The following is a 19,089-nucleotide window of genomic DNA, read 5'->3' as shown; positions in this document are numbered from 1 at the left end:
ACACATGGAGAGGAATGGAAGGCACCTATTTCCTCCATTTTAAAACCCAGGAGCCGCCACTGCTGTTTTTAGCATAACAGATGTAATAGCTGTTACATCAAAGCAAATTTATCCAGGTCTAAAAATATTTATGATGCATATAGGCGATTTAGCAGCATATAAAACCATGCAAATCATTTAGCTAAATATTAGCCTGAATTGGTGAGCTAGCTAATTTTTTTTCCAAAATGGCAGCTATGGGGGAGAGTGAGTCAAATGCTGTGGGGTAAATTGAGCCAACATTTTAACTTACCCCACCATAAGGGACTGAAGTTAAGGTAAACTGAAATATAAACTAGTACTTTGTGATATTACGAAAATTGGTTTAGTTTATCATATATATATATATATATATATATATATATATATACATATTATTTGTAGTTTATTTGATAGGGACAGTGTGCAAGTGCACCAAATCCTTCTCTATAAGAACCAGATGTTTTTCATCACATTATAATCATATATATCTTTCCATCTGTCTCTAATGGCCTGTTCGACATTGCAGAAAAGCTAACATGCCAAGAATCTTTTGACTAAAATGTTTATTACCTTCAGTGACATTTATTCCTTCATTGTAATCCAGTTTTTATTTAATTTTACTCAACAAACTCTCTGTTGAGTCTGTGTTTGGGAAGGTTACAACTTTGGTGTTCAACATGCATTGTTTCAGAAATTCAAACAATTAAAGATTGAAATTTAAACTTCATTTGGTTGTTTTTTTTTGTTGTTGTTGAAGTTAGCTTTAAGACAAGAAATGTGGCTGTTTGTAAAAGGGAATTTGATTATTAAATTAGTTTTTAAAAGAGGTAAATTACATGGGTTTGAATCAGATTCAGTTAGATTGTCAGTTTAAACCCAGATGGTGCATCTTACCCACTGACTCAGATCAACTTACCCCTGACCTGGGGCAAATTGAGCCACAGGAACACTTATTTTTATAAGAAGACATATTTTTAGAACCCTTTGTCATACATTCTGATCATTTAAAATGATAGGAAACATACTGAAATTACTTTAGATATTTAATTGTACTTTTGCCTCATTTTCCCTTATCTTGAGGACCACATACGTAAAAATTGGCTCATCTTACCTCACTCTCCCCTACTAGTACTGGTACTGAAGAACTAGTTTTTCACCAGGGAAGTGTTGAAATTCACATGTTTGTGCTGGATTCCCTTTGCCAACATGACTGAAGTGTGGTCAGATGTAATGCATGACTTTGTGTGGTCCGTCACAGGGGGAAATAAGTCATGCTTTTTAAATGAATCTCAGTTTCCATTGTTTGCTCAGCACAGACAAGTCAACTCAAGTCAAGTCACCTTTATTTATATAGCGCTTTTAACAATACAGATTGTGTCAAAGCAACTGAACAGCATTACACGGAGTAGAGGTGGTGGGAGAGTTAGCAGCGGGCTGTATACTTACCTCGGACTTGTGAGCGTCAGCCTGGGATGATTCCAGCGCGGCTCTCTGCTCTCTCAGCTGGGTCTGCCTCACCAACAGGTCGCGGATCTGCTTCTCCACGGCCTCCAGCTCGAGCTGCACCGAATGCAGCTTGAACGTGTCCTCACCTGCACTCAAAGGTAGACACACATCCGCCATTAAAGCAAGTAACAGTGAGTAAAAACCACTGCGACAAAGCTCTTCCTGCTGCAAACCCGGCTGTCTTCACACAAAAAGTCTCTGTCCATATTTATTTTTCTTTGACTATTGGTTCATATTAACATTATCAAGTAAGTCTGTCCTGTCAGTCAATTCATCAGGAACACCAAGTGTATTTGAGAGGTGTGAGCTGTGCGAGATCATATGTCCTTATTGATTATGTTCTATTTTGTTTTTTTCTGAATGAACAGGTGAGGCTTTGTCTGTGACTTCACACACAACTGTGGATGTAACCCTCCTTACAGAGGTTTCAGGAGAAGCCTGTTCATATAAATCCACCAATCACAACTCTGAGGAAGTATAACCAGCTCTTACATAATTTCTTCCGATAATTCTTGTGGCATTCCTGCTCCACCCTAACTTTTCTTTCAGCACGCTGAGTTTTGAATTCAATACCATCCTGTATGGACAGCAAACAAGACCAACATTCTTTCACATTTATTTTTCTAGTAAATACCATCTGACACCACACTAAAAATGCCTTTATACAACTATATGTTTTTTAAATACTTTTATTCAGTAATGATGTATGGATAAAAAGTGTCAGTAAAGACATGTATAATGCTACAAAATATTTATATTTCAAATAAATGCTTTTCTTGTGAACTTTCTATTCATCAAAGATCCACAAAAATATTAAGTAGCGAAACTGCTTTAACATTGATAATAATAAGAAATGTTTCTTGGGCACCAAATCAGCATTAGAATGATTTCTGAAGGATTATGCGACACTGAATACTAGAGTAATGGCTTCTGAAAATTCAGCTTTACCATCTCAGGAATAATTTACATTTCAAAGTATATTAAATTAGAAAACAGTTGTTTTAAATTATAATAATACTTCACAATATTACTGTATTTACTGTATTTTAAATCAAAAACATAAAAAAAATACATAAACATAAAAAAATCATCATGTTCTCAAGTTTGATTTGAGATGAGAGCAAGAACATCTGACCATCTGTACAATAAGAGTCACATGATCAATGTCACAGATGTTGATTAGAGACCCAGAAATAGTGCAGAATCTAAAATATCTCTCATTCTAAATTCTAAAACTTTTAGCTTTAAAGCAGATTTTAAATCTCAGATTTTCAGTGGGGTCTCAGATTTTTGGATGCTGCTCTATACGAACATGTGAAATGAAGACTGAAGACCAACCTCTCTTTTACCCCTAACATATGTACTCTAGGAAAGCAATCCTGTCTGCTGCGTCATTTCAGGCTGGTTTGCATGCCAGCCATGGTAGCAGCAACTCTAGATCCATAGTTATGCAAAGACTGAACAAATTATAGCATTTGGTATGCGCATGGGTCAGACAGGGATCACAGACTCAGAAACATCCACACCAGTGATCTAGAAAAAAGACCTAGTTTACATTTTGCTCAAATCACTCACACACAGATCACCCATTGCTATGTGAGAAAATGGTTATTAAAAACACAGATAATACGGCACTGCTTTGCAGATAAATAGTTAAAAAGGCAGATGGTAACAGGTGATAAAAGATTGAAATCAAGAACCCTCTGTTAGTGTGGTTAGTTAGAGAAGGTTAGAGAGGATTTTCAAACCTTGCAATTTGTAACAGACCCTCAAAATGCCCACAGCTCTAATCTCATTGAGTCTATTATCAGAGCCTGTGTCCTGATACACAAATTAAGGCTGTTTCTGGACTAAACAAGTTGTTTTTTTTAATTGAAGATGTATCATGTAGAGGGCAATTGAAGGGATAGTTCACTCAAAGATAAAAATTCTTCCAAAATTTACTTTCCTCAGTGGAGCATAAGAGAAGATATTTTGAAAAATGTCTTGAGATAAGACATGTTTGTCTTATGGATAATACATCATAAATACCTATAATATAATATAAGTCTGTGGGATCCAGTGTGTTGTTTGGGATTGTCATTGTAAGGACAGAAACAGTTGAAACATTCTTCAAAATAACTTATTTTGTGTTCCACTGAAGAAACAAAGGCGGAAAGTCTGGATTCTTAAATTATAGTTCAGCCCCTCAAATTATTATCTTTTATAGTCAGTTTGGGAATATGAGGCAGATATTCAAGTATGTAAGGTCATGTGAAAGGATATGCTCAAATATTTAGTGTGTGTGTGTGTGTGTGTGTGCAAACATCCTGTTGTTTGGAAACTAAAATGTTGTGGCAACATTATAGATTAAATAAAGTGTTAATGCAGTGTAGGTCAAATAAGGAAAATGTCAAGCCTCTACTGCTCTCTTAGTCATACCACTGAACTTGACACTAGACCTTCTGAATATCAAATATATCCTATGATGCATTAAGCAAAGAAATGGTTTCCTGAAGCAATGTATGCAAAAATTTATCACAGTATCCTACAGTTTCTACATCATGTCTATGCAGTCTGTGAGTTAACAGACGACTTCCTTTACAGTAAGGCTGGAATCTTAAACAACATGATAGTGTAATTAATAAACAGACTATGCTTTGTAAATTTTCATAAGAAAAGTTATCTTCATCCACGCACTCTGAGATTAATGACCCTCAACAAAATTCAAGTAAAAAGAAAAAAAGAAGAAAAAAAGCCAACTGATAGGAAAATTAAAAGCACCTTTCCCCTGAAAAATAAGTTGATCAGATTTACAAATTATAGGAAATTATATTAAATCATAATGTATTAACAATATAAATAATGCTAATGTATTTCTGTAAAATGCTCTTTTTAACGTGTCTAGGTGCATGATGGTGAGAAAGAGGAGGAGAGAAGCTGTTGGTTTTAGAGAAATATACAATAAAAATAGAGGTTTCTAAACCAATGGAGTCATCAAAACACAGCTTGATTGACATTGACACTTTCCAATTGAAAAAAAAAGGCAAAAAAAAAAAAAAAAACACTCCAGAATAAGCTATTATCACCAAATACAAAATGTACAGATAACAAAAATCTCTTAACCTTTCCTTAAAAGCATGAACAGTACACATTATCCACTGATTTCGGCCGAGAGTGTCTAGTAAAGTTTGACATTATATCTAAAAGGAGCTCCCGCGGGACAAAGAATAAATGACAATTAATAGCTATAATTCTGAAAAATTTTCAGTGGTGTGTTGTATACTGTTGTAAATGCATTCAGTCTTGTATATTTAAATAATTCCTGAACAGTCTATCATACGCCTCAATACCATAGGAAGTCAAAACCGACTGCTCAGCTGTGAGTTTTTGTCTGGTTTCTGTGAAACTCAGGGGTAGTTTGAAGGAAATACCCCTGAAGAGTCTTCACAGCTTGCGTGCATGTTTGAATTTCAAAGCCAACACAAAAAAGACAATGCTTGATGTGTCGAAATGTTATTTTGGTACTTATTCAGTATTTTGCTTTATGATCCACTTGTGCATTATTATGTGCAGTGTGCAAGGTTAAGATGACTGACATTAAGATGTTAATCCATCAAGACTGAGAAGTCTGAGAAGAACAAAATGTGATTTGTTCTGTGGTCTTGAGGCCAGCTCTGCTCAAAGGCTATTAAGTACTGAGCAGCTCAGTGCTGTTTATTTTGCTTGCTTCCATGCTCTCAGTACGAAATGTTTTTGGTTCTATGGAACCCATAACCATAGAGATGGTAAGGAAGAGAGCATTATCATCGCCAGGGGAGAGAGAACCACGGAAACAGAACAAGGGACACTGAGTGTATGTTCTGTACACAAGGCCCCTCCTTTAGTATTTTCAAAGAAAACCTTGTTGTCTCCTTCTCATTACTGCTTTGAAATGATGGTGCATTGCTCCAAGACCTTCTGTCATCTCAGAAGTGTGAAAGGGTTTGTTGTTGTTGTTCTTGTCCCATGTTGTTGAGTGCTTGAAGCATGTAAATCTACCCATGCATACAAAACCAAGCCTTTAAACACGCAGATCCATGGAGCAAAAGAGAGACTACTGTTTTCCATTTGAGACCATTAGGTCTGCGTCCACCTGAGGGTTGTCTTTTTAATAGACATTAAGCAGACTATTAGGCTTAATTTCCTGCAGAGTCTTCATGAAATATAAAAGTCACCATCTAGGCTGTCTGTAGTCATACAGCATGCCACATGCGTGCAAAATGAGGAATGTGGTACCGCTTTAGGTGGCAAAGGTTGTTTATGTTGTGGGCTGTTCATTTCATTATGTTCATTTTAAATAAGAACAACATTTATTTGAAATAGAAATCTTTTCAAACATTATGAATGTCTCTACTGTTTAATTAATTTCAGCAATACAATAAAAGTATTAATTTATTTTTTTTAAATGTAACTTTTTTTAAACAGAGCAGGGTATACAGTAAGTCAGATTACAGACACTTGGACAACAGAATCCTTCTACACACTCTGCCACACCTTTAACTCATTAGCACTGATCAATAATGCAGTGCTCCAAGTGCATTTATCTCACAGTTGCCATGGCAACATAGCAACCTCAGCACTGTGGCACCAAAGGGGGAGATGAAAAGATCAGTTAGGAGAAGAGATCAGAAAAAAAAATCAGATTAAGAGATGGGATCTACTGAATCAAAGAGCCAATTATATTCTAATTTGGCATCAAGACATCATCATATAGAGGTGAAATATCTCCCATCTCTGTAATTCAGTTTGAGCATCTTGCCATGAAGCAGATGCCTCTTATGCAAAGCCAGTTACAATTCACTATCTGTAGAACCACCTGACATTGCTGAAAAGCACAATGGTGAAGTCTGAAGTGATCTGAAGTTCACCCTGACTTGTAACTGAACTGGCTACCAACAGAATCTATGCCGTTCTTTCCTCTTTTTCAATTCTTTATTGTTAATTTAGGATATGACCTCGCTCTGACTCAGGATCAGTACCTCATTGTCTTTTGTAACATCAAACCACCAGATCTGCCGGATCTCCATACTGCTGACTATAGAGTAAAAAAAGAGCTTGTCTTTCAGCCCAGTCATTGAATCCAAGTGGGTGTTCTCAGTTCTCTCTGACACAGAGGACCAGCTGTCCTGAAGGGGAATGGTCACCTGTACCTAAAAGATATGCCTTCGCAAAACCAACCTAAAACATCAGAATTTTATCTTCATGTTGGGTACACATTTATATCTGGAATTGCATCTTTATATCATATGGTATCTCCCAACCATTTTAACTTACCTTTATTTCTGTTCATTATTACATGGACCAAGAGAAATGACTAGGTCTGGTTTGGCCCTTCATTCCTAGTGAAGCCAAATCTACAAAAAAGCTACAGCAGACAAGACTTCTTGCTTTTCAGATTAAGCTCACGTGTGTTTTCTCTAGCATTACATCAAATATCTCAGCATTAAAGTGCATTTATATACATGTTTCTTTTTCATTTGGACTAATTCATTAATTAATCATTTTCATATATAAACTAGTCCGACTGAAATCGTAGCAGTCCGATTTTTGCGAACTGTTGACTACTTGACGCAATTGTAGCTCATTTTTGTAGCATGTACACAACGAAAGACAGATACATGTGAGGAATGCAATAAAAGCTAGGTATCGTACCAATCTGTATCAAATATTCGTTTTGTGTAATGCATATTTGCCATACGGAAACAAATACAACTCTGCATTTAAATGCAAAATACCCACTTGTGCAATCATACGTCATAGATTATTAAGAATATTTCTTAAAGAATTTCTCCAAAACATTATTTGAGATCCGTTATGCACATTAATATCATAGCGCTACTCCTTCTTTGTCAATAATTGTCTCATTTATCTAGATTTCACGGATTTAGTAGAAACATCTGAGACCAAGTTGACATATTAAACAGTCCTAAGAATGGCATTAAGTCTCATGAGGTATGAAATTAGGTCATCTAAAAAAATGAGGCTATTCAAATATTTCATAATGAGCAGCAGTACAAGATTCAGATCATGTTTCATGATGGAGAGTGATCTGATGACTGTCTTATAAATAAACAGGACATCCCACAATCCTAACATCCCAAGTCTACACTATACACAAAGGGATTTCTGCACCAAATTCCCTAAAAAGCATAGGACAACAAAAGGATTTCTGATAGGTAAGCTGGTTTTATAGGTGAACAATGAACTTTGCACAGCACCTCCCTTCTTCTTTCTGTCTTCCATGTCATCTCCTGCGTGACATGATCTCCATACTGGAAAACGAGAGAGCACACATAAATATAAGCCCTTTCAACTTCCAGCAGACATGTAAACACAAGCCTGGGAAGATTCTAAATGTTCCATAGAGGAGGAGGAAGAAGAAGGAGCAAAGTAGTTTACTCAATGTTTACTTCGTCCAGACTCCTCTCTCCAGCTATTAAAAGCAAAAGTCTTCAGGCCTTGATCTCACTCTCAGCCAGCTGAAAGCTCTTCACAGGCTCTTGACCAGGCTTGACTTGTGTGCGTGTGTGTGGATTTGTTCTCAAACGCTTGCTACACAAGATACCCAGCAATGCAAGACACTATTTATGGAACCGACAGTGCATACTACACACACCTGAAATTGGTGTTTTCACATTGAAAAATCACAGTGGAAAACTTCCAGCAGACATGTAAACACAAGCCTGGGAAGATTCTAGTTCCATAGAGGAGGAGGAAGAAGAAGGAGCAAAGTAGTTTACTCAATGTTTACTTCGTCCAGACTCCTCTCTCCAGCTATTAAAAGCAAAAGTCTTCAGGCCTTGATCTCACTCTCAGCCAGCTGAAAGCTCTTCATAGGCTCTTGACCAGACTTGACTTGTGTGCGTGTGTGTGGATTTGTTCTCAACCGCTTGCTACACAAGATACCCAGCAATGCAAGACACTATTTATGGAACCAACAGTGCATACTACACACACCTGATGGTCAGAGTGCAAACTCACTTCAGAGTCTCCTCTCAGTGGAATCACAGAGGAATGGAAATTGCATAAAAATATAAGTTTAATAGAAGTTTGGTTTGTATTCGTTTCTCAGTATGTACCTCAGAAAATGAAGCAGCGTGGAAATGATCAAGTAGAGAGAGAGAGAGGAGAAAACAGAAGGTCCTTCTGAGATCTAGAGCACTGATTAAATCCGGAAAATAAAGGAAGTCTGTGTTCTTAGAGTAAACGGACAAAATTACCCAAGAACACAATTGCACAATTATGTGAGTTTTTCATAGCCAACAGCACAAGTCGAACCATGAGAAGAGATTTTTATGAAAATATAATACACTGGAACACTTCTGCGCAGCAAACGAGGCCTGACAGACCACATTTGGCAATCTGAAGGAAGACTTAACTGCGTGTGTGAGAGAGGAACAAGATAAGACTGAGAAAAGAAAAGAGAGGAGAAAACAGAAGGTCCTTCTGAGATCTAGAGCACTGATTAAATCCGGAAAATAAAGGAAGTCTGTGTTCTTAGAGTAAACGGACAAAATTACCCAAGAACACAATTGCACAATTATGTGAGTTTTTCATAGCCAACAGCACAAGTCGAACCATGAGAAGAGATTTTTATGAAAATATAATACACTGGAACACTTCTGCGCAGCAAACGAGGCCCGACAGACCACCTTTAGATGGCAATCTGAAGGAAGACTTAACTGCGTGTGTGAGAGAGGAACAAGATAAGACTGAGAAAAGAAAGATAAAAAAACAACACAAAGAAAGTGTGTGAGGCAGAATGATTCGAGATATACCTGGGCTCAAATAATCTTTCTGTTTCTGTTCTTTGCAGATTCCTTGTACTTCTCGCCTTGATGTGGTTTTGAACAAAACAGGAAGGAGAATTCTGTTGAAGCTCAAGTGTGCAGCATGAGCAGTGTGTGCACTTCCGCGGCTACAGGGGGAAATAAAAGTACTCTCACTGCAAAAAAATAAATAACAATACATTTAAAAGAAAAATCGCAGACATTTTAGTCCTGTTTTCCAGTACAAATATTAAATCCTCTAAATTAGATATTGTGCAAAATTGTTTATGATAATCATATGAAAAACAAAATGAAAATAAAATTAACTAAATCTAGTTATCTAAATTATAACTAAATAAGTTTATAGAAATAACAATTAAAATAATCCTGAAAACATGTTATATTATGGTACTTTTTTATATATCAAGTACATGTTTTAAGGATTTTTAGATATTTTTACTGGCATACAAGACACAAATACTGATTAAGAAAGTGTTTTTTTCAGTGCTTTCTGACCCCAAAGATTTATAGCAGAGAGCAAGATCTTGACTCTCCACTGACGCTCACACTTCCAAGTTAAACAAATGCATTCATACATGTTTGGCTGCAGTGGGAGCAAGACTTGTTTACACAAACTGTCCTTTTACAGAACACATGGCTCTTTCATATCCAGATCAGAACAAGAAAATCACACAGTCTTGTCCAGGGGCACATAGTTAAACAAATGCATTCATACATGTTTGGCTGCAGTGGGAGCAAGACTTGTTTACACAAACTGTCCTTTTACAGAACACAGGGCTCTTTCAAATCCAGATCAGAACAAGAAAATCACACAGTCTTGTCCAGGGGCGCACGTGACGTAACAGTGACGTTCCACCCAGATGATGTTGAAGCAGGAGAAGCAGTCACCTCATTATGGTACCGGACTTCAGGATGACTGTGTTTGTGAAGTGCTCTTCTGGGTCTACACAAGCCTATCAACACATTCCGTAACTTTCCGTTATTCATAGCTGACCTTGAGTAAGGTATCTAGCAAATCATTGACTAATGTACTCTGGATTGCATGACCTTCAAAGGAAAACTCTCACACATTTGTATGAGAGCACTGGTGTGAGGAATTTGTGATTATAGTTCACACTGACGCAAGTGTGATTTGACACATGTGGGGAAGTGCAGAAAGAGGAAGGAAGGTGAATGAAACAACTGAAATTGAAGCCATATAATGCTCATAATCACATGGTTTACTTCGTGAAAAGTGCACATGTATTTAAGAGTAATGCTGCAACAAATAGACTGATCAACCATCAGCAATGACCAAATGAATCTAATCTAATCTAATGAGAAGTGAGGCAAACTTCTGCTTATGTCTAATGTAATAACTGACAGATAAAGAAGGATTTTCACAAGGTGCACTTCAACTCTAAACCTAACAGCAATTAAAATCTTCCTTTGGTTCAGTGTTCTTTGTCTCACTTCCACATAGCAAATCACAACATCACTATGACTACTTAAGAACAACATCGCCCCCTTGTGGACAATATGAAATATGTGTTCAGCTGCATAAAATAAATTTAGTCTTTTTCTGCATTTAATGCACACAACCTGGCAATCTAGTTTAGAGGGAGTTACAGACACCTGACTTAGAAATCCTTGTAGTAAGTCTATCCAGTAAATGGCAGGGTGTCAGAATTAGCAGGGGCGGACTTAACCAATAAGCGAGGTAAGCGGCCGCTTAGGGCCCCAGGGAATCAGGGGGCCCCAACTGATATTGGCGAAACATATTTGGCAAAGCTCCAGTGTGTATTTGTGTTCTGGAGAGCATCAAATGTTCACTCACCGCACAAAACGCCGAGTTTTTGTCAAGTGCTGAGTTCTGCAAGCTCGCGAATCCTCTCATTATAAAAACGTGCAGATACGATGTAAAGAAGAGATTCATTGTGCAGTGCAGACAGCTTCATTCCCGATGAACTGAAGTAAATAACAGCTTTTAGTGATTATAGAGGGAGCACTCTTTGCGCACTTTCTAGGCTGTATAATCCTGTCCAATTGTCTCAGAACGGATATATTAACCTCAGAGAATAAAGTATCGTGTTTCGTGTCATGATTTTATTTGTCTTGATGTTTCAGAATGACTTGCTTGTGTGCTCTCATACAAATGCACCAATGCGATGACTGGAGATTTTCAATTAATACAGTATATAACATTTTCGATTTGTTTCTTGGCAAACCCTACCATATGCATTCAGAACACTTGGAATACGGAATGAGTTGCATGGGATAATGTTATGACATATGAATCCTTTTTTTTTTTTTACAAAGATTGAAGAAAGTTAAAATGTAGGAATTAGGTTGTTGTGTGCATGTGTTTGTTATTATTTGTGGTAGCAGATGGGTTGGCAGATTGAAGTGTCAGCTGTATGTTAGCTGTAAGAGCGTGAACACAGGTTTCTGCAATAAACTGATTAACCCTGAACACATACACACAGATTTTAACAGCACAAACAAACACATGCATTCACTAGGCAGACAGTTTTATATGAAGCCACAGAGTAAAACTAGCAATTGTGAGTTAAGGTTTAAAAAAACAAATAGTCACATTGTGAGATATCAAGCCACAATTATGATGCATAAAGTCACAATATTAAGATGCAAAACCTCAATTATGAAAAAAGGTGCAATTATGAGATATGAAATGGCAATTATAAGAAATAAAGTTGCATTTGTTAGAAAGAACGTCATAAAATAAACTTGCAACTGCGAGATGTGAAGTCACATTTTAAGACAGTCACAATTGTGAAAACAATTTAACTGTGAGATACAAATCTGCAATTATGAGAAATAAAGATGCAATTGTAAGATATGAAATCGCAATTATGATAAATTAGGTCGCAACCGCGAGAAATTAAGTCTTAATTACAATAAATATACTTACAATTGCAAAATATTAACTGCAAGAAAGTCAATTGTGAGAAATAATGTTCCACTTGTGAGATACAAAGCTGCAAACATGAGAAATTAAGTTGCAATTGGGAGAAATAAACGGCAAGACTTCAGACTTAACTGCAAGAAATGATGTCATAAGAGATCATTTTGAATTGTGAGTTATCAAATTGCAATTATGAGAAATGATATTCTATATATTACTTATTTTCTATTTATTTTATGCTGAGGTGGAAATGAGCTTCTGTAGAGTTTTCAATAGTGCTATCATGTTTAATGTCTGTTACTGTGATAGTTGCAACAAAACAAAATAAATTCTCCAAACACCTTTAGCTGAACCTTTTCACATTCCTGGACTCATGCTGTTGTTGACCAGAGTTGCCAAGTCCACTTATAATACGCGATTCTGGGCTTCTTTTTTTGTTAAATTGCGTGAAAAAAATCCTGGGTCGCAGGTTGAGGTCTTTTGGGCTTATTTAAAAAAAATATGATCGCTTGTTTGGAAAATCTGATAGTAGACGTAGCTGAACCTTTTCACATTCCTGGACTCATGCTGTTGTTGACCAGAGTTGCCAAGTCCACTTATAATACGCGATTCTGGGCTTCTTTTTTTGTTAAATTGCGTGAAAAAAATCCTGGGTCGCAGGTTGAGGTCTTTTGGGCTTATTTTAAAAAAATATGATCGCTTGTTTGGAAAATCTGATAGTAGACGTAATAGAGGAATGAGATGACTTTCTTTTATAAGGTATATTTTTACAATGTTTTTGTAATTAATTATCACAGGCTAATAAAAACTGTTTGAATATATTTTTTTAGGCTTTAAATATGTGGCTATGTTACAGCTCCCTCTTAAAGCTCTTGCCTTTTTCTTCTTTTCCATCTCTTCAATCTTATTCTGCTCAAAGGTGATTGGAGATGAGTGGATAGTCTGTGCTCCCGCTTTGTTGCAGTTTGCTAATTTTTGTCAAATAAATTCTGTTTTTGCTTTTCAAATAAAAGAGTGGTGTCAGTTGAATAGGCTGCAGGCTCATTTATTGGTAATAAATAATATTGATGATAATAAATAATCAATTAATATTGGGCTTGTTTTGGGCTTATTTTTGAAGCTGTGGTTGCTTATTTGTCTCGCAAGGGTTGCCAACAGTGTAATTGACGTTGTTGTTAATCTCTAAATCCAATTTGAGGTTTGGAATGGGACAGTTCACTTTAAATCACATTTGAAGGTGTAAATCAGGGTTCAAAGAATATATGGGACATATGGTGAACAGGCATGGACCTCTAAACCGTGACCCTGTGGGGCTTATCTACAGGGATAAACTGTGGCACATCTGAGTGTGTATGTGGGTGGTGAGAAATCCTAACCTACTGTAGTGTGGCAGTCCACACCTATGAGAGGAGCTAACGAAATCAAGAGGCGAAAGGAAGAAGAGAAATACTTATCTGGAGCTATATGAAAGCAAATTTATGAGCTTTGCTGTACTGAAGAATAAAGTACCTGGACCATGACTCCGATACTGCGCACAGAGAGGCTGCAGCCGAGTGAACTTCAGGCTCTGTTTGGAGAGGAGAAGGATTATTCATGCTCCCTGAATGATATTGTTCATCACACAGAGGTAGACATCTGACTTGTACAATGGAAAAGACTTAATTCACCTCGTAATTAAGCATTTCCAAATGAACTGATACAGATACTCTGTAATGGAAGAACCACTTGATATTCTTTTTTATACTGTACTGTAACATTTGAGGTCATTTTAGTTCAAATTTACCATTTGAACAGTAGTTTGCTTACGGTTTGCTTGTTTTCGGTTTCTCAGGTGTGTGAGCTGCAGTCTGATTTGAGGTCTCTTTCTGATGTTGACTGTGGGAAGCCATGTGCAGCCCCTCATCTGCAGGGACCCACATTCTCCCAACAGGAATACTACACCAAACTAGAGGAGCTGAAGAGAGAACACCTGAGAAACATAGCTGAGCTGGAAAAACTCTACCTGAGCCGGATCAAACCTGGTCAGAGAGAAAGACAGCTCATTACTTGCTGGAGACAAAATGGAGAAGATACAGAGAGGTCTGCGATCGTGGCTAAAAATTAAAATAAATGACAATTAAAAATTATATTTTCAAACATTCAACTACTTAAAACTAGAAAATTGATTCCTTTCTTCATTAAATTGTTCCTATAAAACCTCATTAAACACATGGCGTTTGATCCCTGACCTTTGACCTCTTTTGTTAGTGAACAGGTGGAGCTCATCCAGGTTGGGAGCAAGGCATCAGTGGGCCGTCTGAAGAATGGAGTTTCTCATCTGAAATTAAAGGTCAGTGAATGAGTCTGAAGATGAGACCTGAGATGAACGTCCTCAAGGAGTTGTTTTTTAACACTCTCAGAAAATAGACATAACTATAGTTGTGTATAAAGTGCACATCAGTCTGAACAAGCTGTTTTTAAAAGCTTGAAAAGCATTTTGTCATTAAAAGTACTTTGTTTACTGAAGGTTGTTATGGTGCACAGATATGGACATTTGGATACATTATAAATATGTGCATTACAAAAACCTTCAAATTAGTCACCAGTCTACATTTATCCAGCAACATTCAGTGGCCTTTAATAGTAACTTATATGAAGAACGAAGACAGTTTCCACTGAAAATACCATTATGAGTCAGCACATGGTTACTTTCAGATGCTTTGTGGTTATGCAGGAGGAGCTGAGAGATTCAAACAATTCTTGAGTGTAAAGGTCACTAATCAAATAAGCAAATTTGTAACATCATGTGAACCTATTTATACGGACGATCAGATGATCTTGCTTCCACTGAAGCACAAGATGCTCTTTGGATCATCCTCAAATCATGCTGAATAATATGATCATCAGGTCAGGTGTTATACAAACTTGTGGAGGTCATGCAGCTCAAGTATTGCTGTTATTAAAGCAAAAGGGGGACAAACCAAATACTGACATTCTGAAATTGATGTTAATACTTCAGAAAAATGTTTGTCATTCAAAATGTTATGCTGATAATGTAATTTGGAGAAGAAGAAAAAAAAACACTTTATATAATAAAACTGAGGGGGAAAAAATACCCCACTGTAAAGGTCCAACTTTGTCACAAAACAATATTCAAAGTCTCTGTCTAAGCTAACATGTATTTCTGTTGTAATGGAAATCAATAAAATCTAAAATATTATGTCAATTTAATATTGTACATGTTTATTTTAAACATTTAGATTTATAAACATAAATAAATTTAAATAATTTAAAGATTTATTTGGGCCCTGGATGTTCACGGAGGCCTCCTAGTTGAGAACTGCTCTAAATTATAATTCTTAAAGGGTCATGAAACCCTAAACCAATTTTTTTTTTTAGATATGTATGTATGTATTGCACATTACTGAAATCAATATCACATCACATATTATTTTGAATATTAAGGGGAATGGTCAATCTTTTTGTTGTTCTGCATTTTCTGCATTGTGCATTTAATTTTGAATCACAACTGGTACAAAGAGTTGGAGAGAACAGTAGTACAAAAATTGAATTAATTCATTTTTTTAAAGCAGGCTCGCCAGAATTTCTTAGAGGACCAAAGGAAGTTGTCGCACTCTCAGCAGAACTCATCTCACAGTGCAGCCATTCAGGGGATGGACAACCTGAGACAGACTTCCAAAGTAACCGTTCCCAAACCGTTTCACATGATGCTTCGTGAAGAGGATCGCAAACGACGCAATTTGAAAACCTGTTCTGAGATGGAACTAGAAAACGAGAGACTGAAGAAAGAACTGGACGAGCTGAAAGAATGTAGCAAGAAGTTTCTTGCTAAGCCGGCCCCCGCCTCCACGCATTTGCGTTTCTATGACATCATCAATAAGCGCCCAAAAAAGATCCAGCTACAAAAAAATCAAATCAACCAAATGGATCACGGTCACCATGGAAACCACCACAAACAAGGCTCCCAACGCCAAACTCCTCCTCTTCCACAACAGCCATTTAGCTTCATTGAAAGAGAGCGAAAGAAAAGAGAGAAGAAACTAGCGGATGAGCTAAACAACCTAACTCCCAAAGCAGAACGAAGGGTGTTTAAAGCCAGACCCGTGCCGAGGTCTCTATATAGGCCCAGCTCACCAACTTGCCAGATATACGAGGCAGTTAATCTGAATCACATAGGCTCAGCACTGCCTCCTAGCATTCTGGAGGACACGCTGCAGGAGGGAGAGGAGGCCGAGAATGAGTATGATGATGAATTTTCAAGGCCACAGAGCACAGATATATCACGCTGCGGCAGCAAGCTCAGGAAATGGAAGAACAAGGGTGCGCTGCAGGTGGAGGAAGAGATGGAGAGAAAGAGGAACAGAGAAAGAGACAGAGACTGGTCCTACATTCATCCCCTACGCAGGACCAGCCTCTGCCACAGCCAAGAACCCCTGAATACCTGCAAGAGTGACTACACATCAGCGTTTAAATACTGACACAGATACAGTAAACCACAGCCTACAATACAAAATTCATCATCAGTACTATAACTCTATAACTACACGGTGTGATAGATACAGATATAGGTTTTGGTTTTTAATTGTGTTACTGTGGAGAAAAAATATCAAAACAAAAACAATAAATAAACTCATAAAACGTTCATTTAATAGTCTACATGTCTTTTGGTTGAACGCATTTTCAGCTGGATTTTAAATGTATTCCAAATTTAATTCTTGCATTAAATAACTGAAATGATATGATACGAACATGATGACTCTGGGTGTAAAGTTCATTACTTTTGTTAGCAGCACTTGCATTTTCTTTACTGTTCCCCTAGCTAAGTTAAATATATTATCATGTCAGTTTTAAAATGAGAACACTTAAAGAAATAGTTCACCCAAAAGCACATTTCAGTCATCATTTCCTCACTGTCATGTTTTTCTAACCTGTGATGACTTTGCTTCTTCTATAGAACATGATTATGTGCTGGTGCTTCTTTTGCAAGCAGTTGCAATAGGGAATGAAGCCTTTAATCTTCAAAAAAAGATGGAAAAGCATCATTAAAGTATCATAAAAACTAGTCCATATGACTCATGCACTATATTCAAACTCTTCTGAAGTCATACGATAGCTTAGTGTGAGAAACAGACTAAGATTTAAGTAATTTATTGATAATCTTTCAATATTTTCTGTTAACTGCAGTGTGATAATTGAGTCATAAGAACAATTCATTCATAACACTTTGCCTCCTGAACTCTCATCTTCTCCCATGGGCAGATGATTCCAGTAGTTCCAATATTTTCAGTGAGTAACAACTTAAATGTTGGTCTGTTACTCACATAAAGCTATTGTATGACTTCAAAGGTTCTATGTACAACTTTTATGATAATTTTACAGTGCTTTCAAATCTTGAATGCTTCTTTGTCCATACATTGTACACTCTCAGAAAAAAAAAGATAATTGGGGCTGTACCCTTTCAAAACTTTCTAGTATGTACACTTTAGGAGCTAACATGTACTTAAAAGTACTGATATGTACCTTTAAGGAATTAATTTATGGGTAAATAAAGATCAACCTTTTAGTTTTTGTACCTTAGGATGTGGCCCCAGTGACAGCATTGTTCACTTTTAGGTGATCTATGCCTTTAACTATGATTCATACAGAATAACTTTTACTCTCCACCTCCCTCATTCACTCACTCACACACAAGTACGGTCTTTAGTCTTATATCCTCAGGCCTCAGTCCACACTTCCTGAGTGTATGTCTGACGTATGGTACGGCATCCTGCAGAAACCACTCTCTGCTGTACAGAACCAGCATCACGTCCAGTAACAGACTGTGCCCCCTCCTCCTGCAGAAACAACACAGAACCCACTACATAAGCTCTGACAGTCAAATATAACTCCTATAAACTCATACTCATAAGATACATGCGCATATGTTTGTTTGATCAACAGATGCTCACAACTGCTTATAGAGGTTTTGGGGTTTGTACAGAGGCTTTAGATTGGTTTCAGGATGCTGAAACCCTTCACACTGACTAAAGCAGCATTCACTTCCTGCTGACATGCCAAAAACAACGTCATTAACATTAAAAGGTTATCTACAGCTTAAACACTGAATAATGAATAAGGCTGATGTAGATGCTGTAGGTGTTTTTTCAAATGATGAAAAAGAGAATATATGGATCTCTTGCCTTGTGTGACACCTGCAGGACGCTGCTGAGACGTATGGTGTGAAACAACAATCATCTCAGTATTCGTTGTGACTGCATGTGTGTGTGAAGTGTTTGTGTCTGGACTGCTGCATTCTGTAAAGGGTGCCGAGTTGATCTCCCTCAAAAATGACTTGAGTTTCTGTCTCAAACCAGCATTTTCCAAGCACACCTGTAGAAACAGTTTGCATACACATGCCAAACACTCATCCTTTGTTTATGATTCCTGTGAATGATTCCTGAAGGATCATGTGACACTGAAGACTGGAGTAATGGCTGCTGAAAATTCAGATTTGCCATCACAGGAATAAATTACACTTTAAAATACATTGTAATAATATTTCACAATATTATTTTTTTCTGCATTATTCATCAAATAAATGCAGACTTGATGAGAGATTTCTTTCAAAAACATAAACATATCTTACCAACCCCAAACTTTTGATTGGTAGTATGTCTTAGGTTACCTTTTCATAGGAACTTTTTATGTCTTGTAAGACATAACATCAGATAACATCAGTTCAGCCTGTAAAACGAAATTAAACTGCAGTTCACTCAATCTGCCAATAAAGGGCAACACACATCTAATTTCATTCTCCAGTAAAGGTGTGCTATTTTGTTAGTGTTATCTTTATCCTATGCCTTAATA

At 37.0% G+C, this 19,089-nt stretch overlaps 1 protein-coding gene across 1 annotated transcript; it reads left to right on the top strand.

The window, feature by feature from the left end:
• Positions 1 to 13,759: 13,759 nt before the first annotated feature.
• On the top strand, positions 13,760 to 16,781 carry LOC107715929 (protein FAM161A-like). The gene is made up of 4 exons (XM_016522195.1): positions 13,760 to 13,870; positions 14,075 to 14,322; positions 14,491 to 14,572; positions 15,816 to 16,781. The coding sequence occupies exons 1-4, from the start codon at positions 13,760 to 13,762 to the stop codon at positions 16,719 to 16,721; spliced, it is 1,347 nt and encodes a 448-aa protein (XP_016377681.1). The 3' UTR covers positions 16,722 to 16,781.
• Positions 16,782 to 19,089: the final 2,308 nt, after the last annotated feature.

This window comes from Sinocyclocheilus rhinocerous, unplaced genomic scaffold (genome assembly GCF_001515625.1).
Source record: "Sinocyclocheilus rhinocerous isolate Xijiao unplaced genomic scaffold, SAMN03320098_v1.1 scaffold749, whole genome shotgun sequence".
NCBI lineage: Eukaryota > Metazoa > Chordata > Actinopteri > Cypriniformes > Cyprinidae > Sinocyclocheilus > Sinocyclocheilus rhinocerous.
Note: the sequence above shows the minus strand (reverse complement) of the source record. Positions and strands in the feature narration are given on the sequence as shown.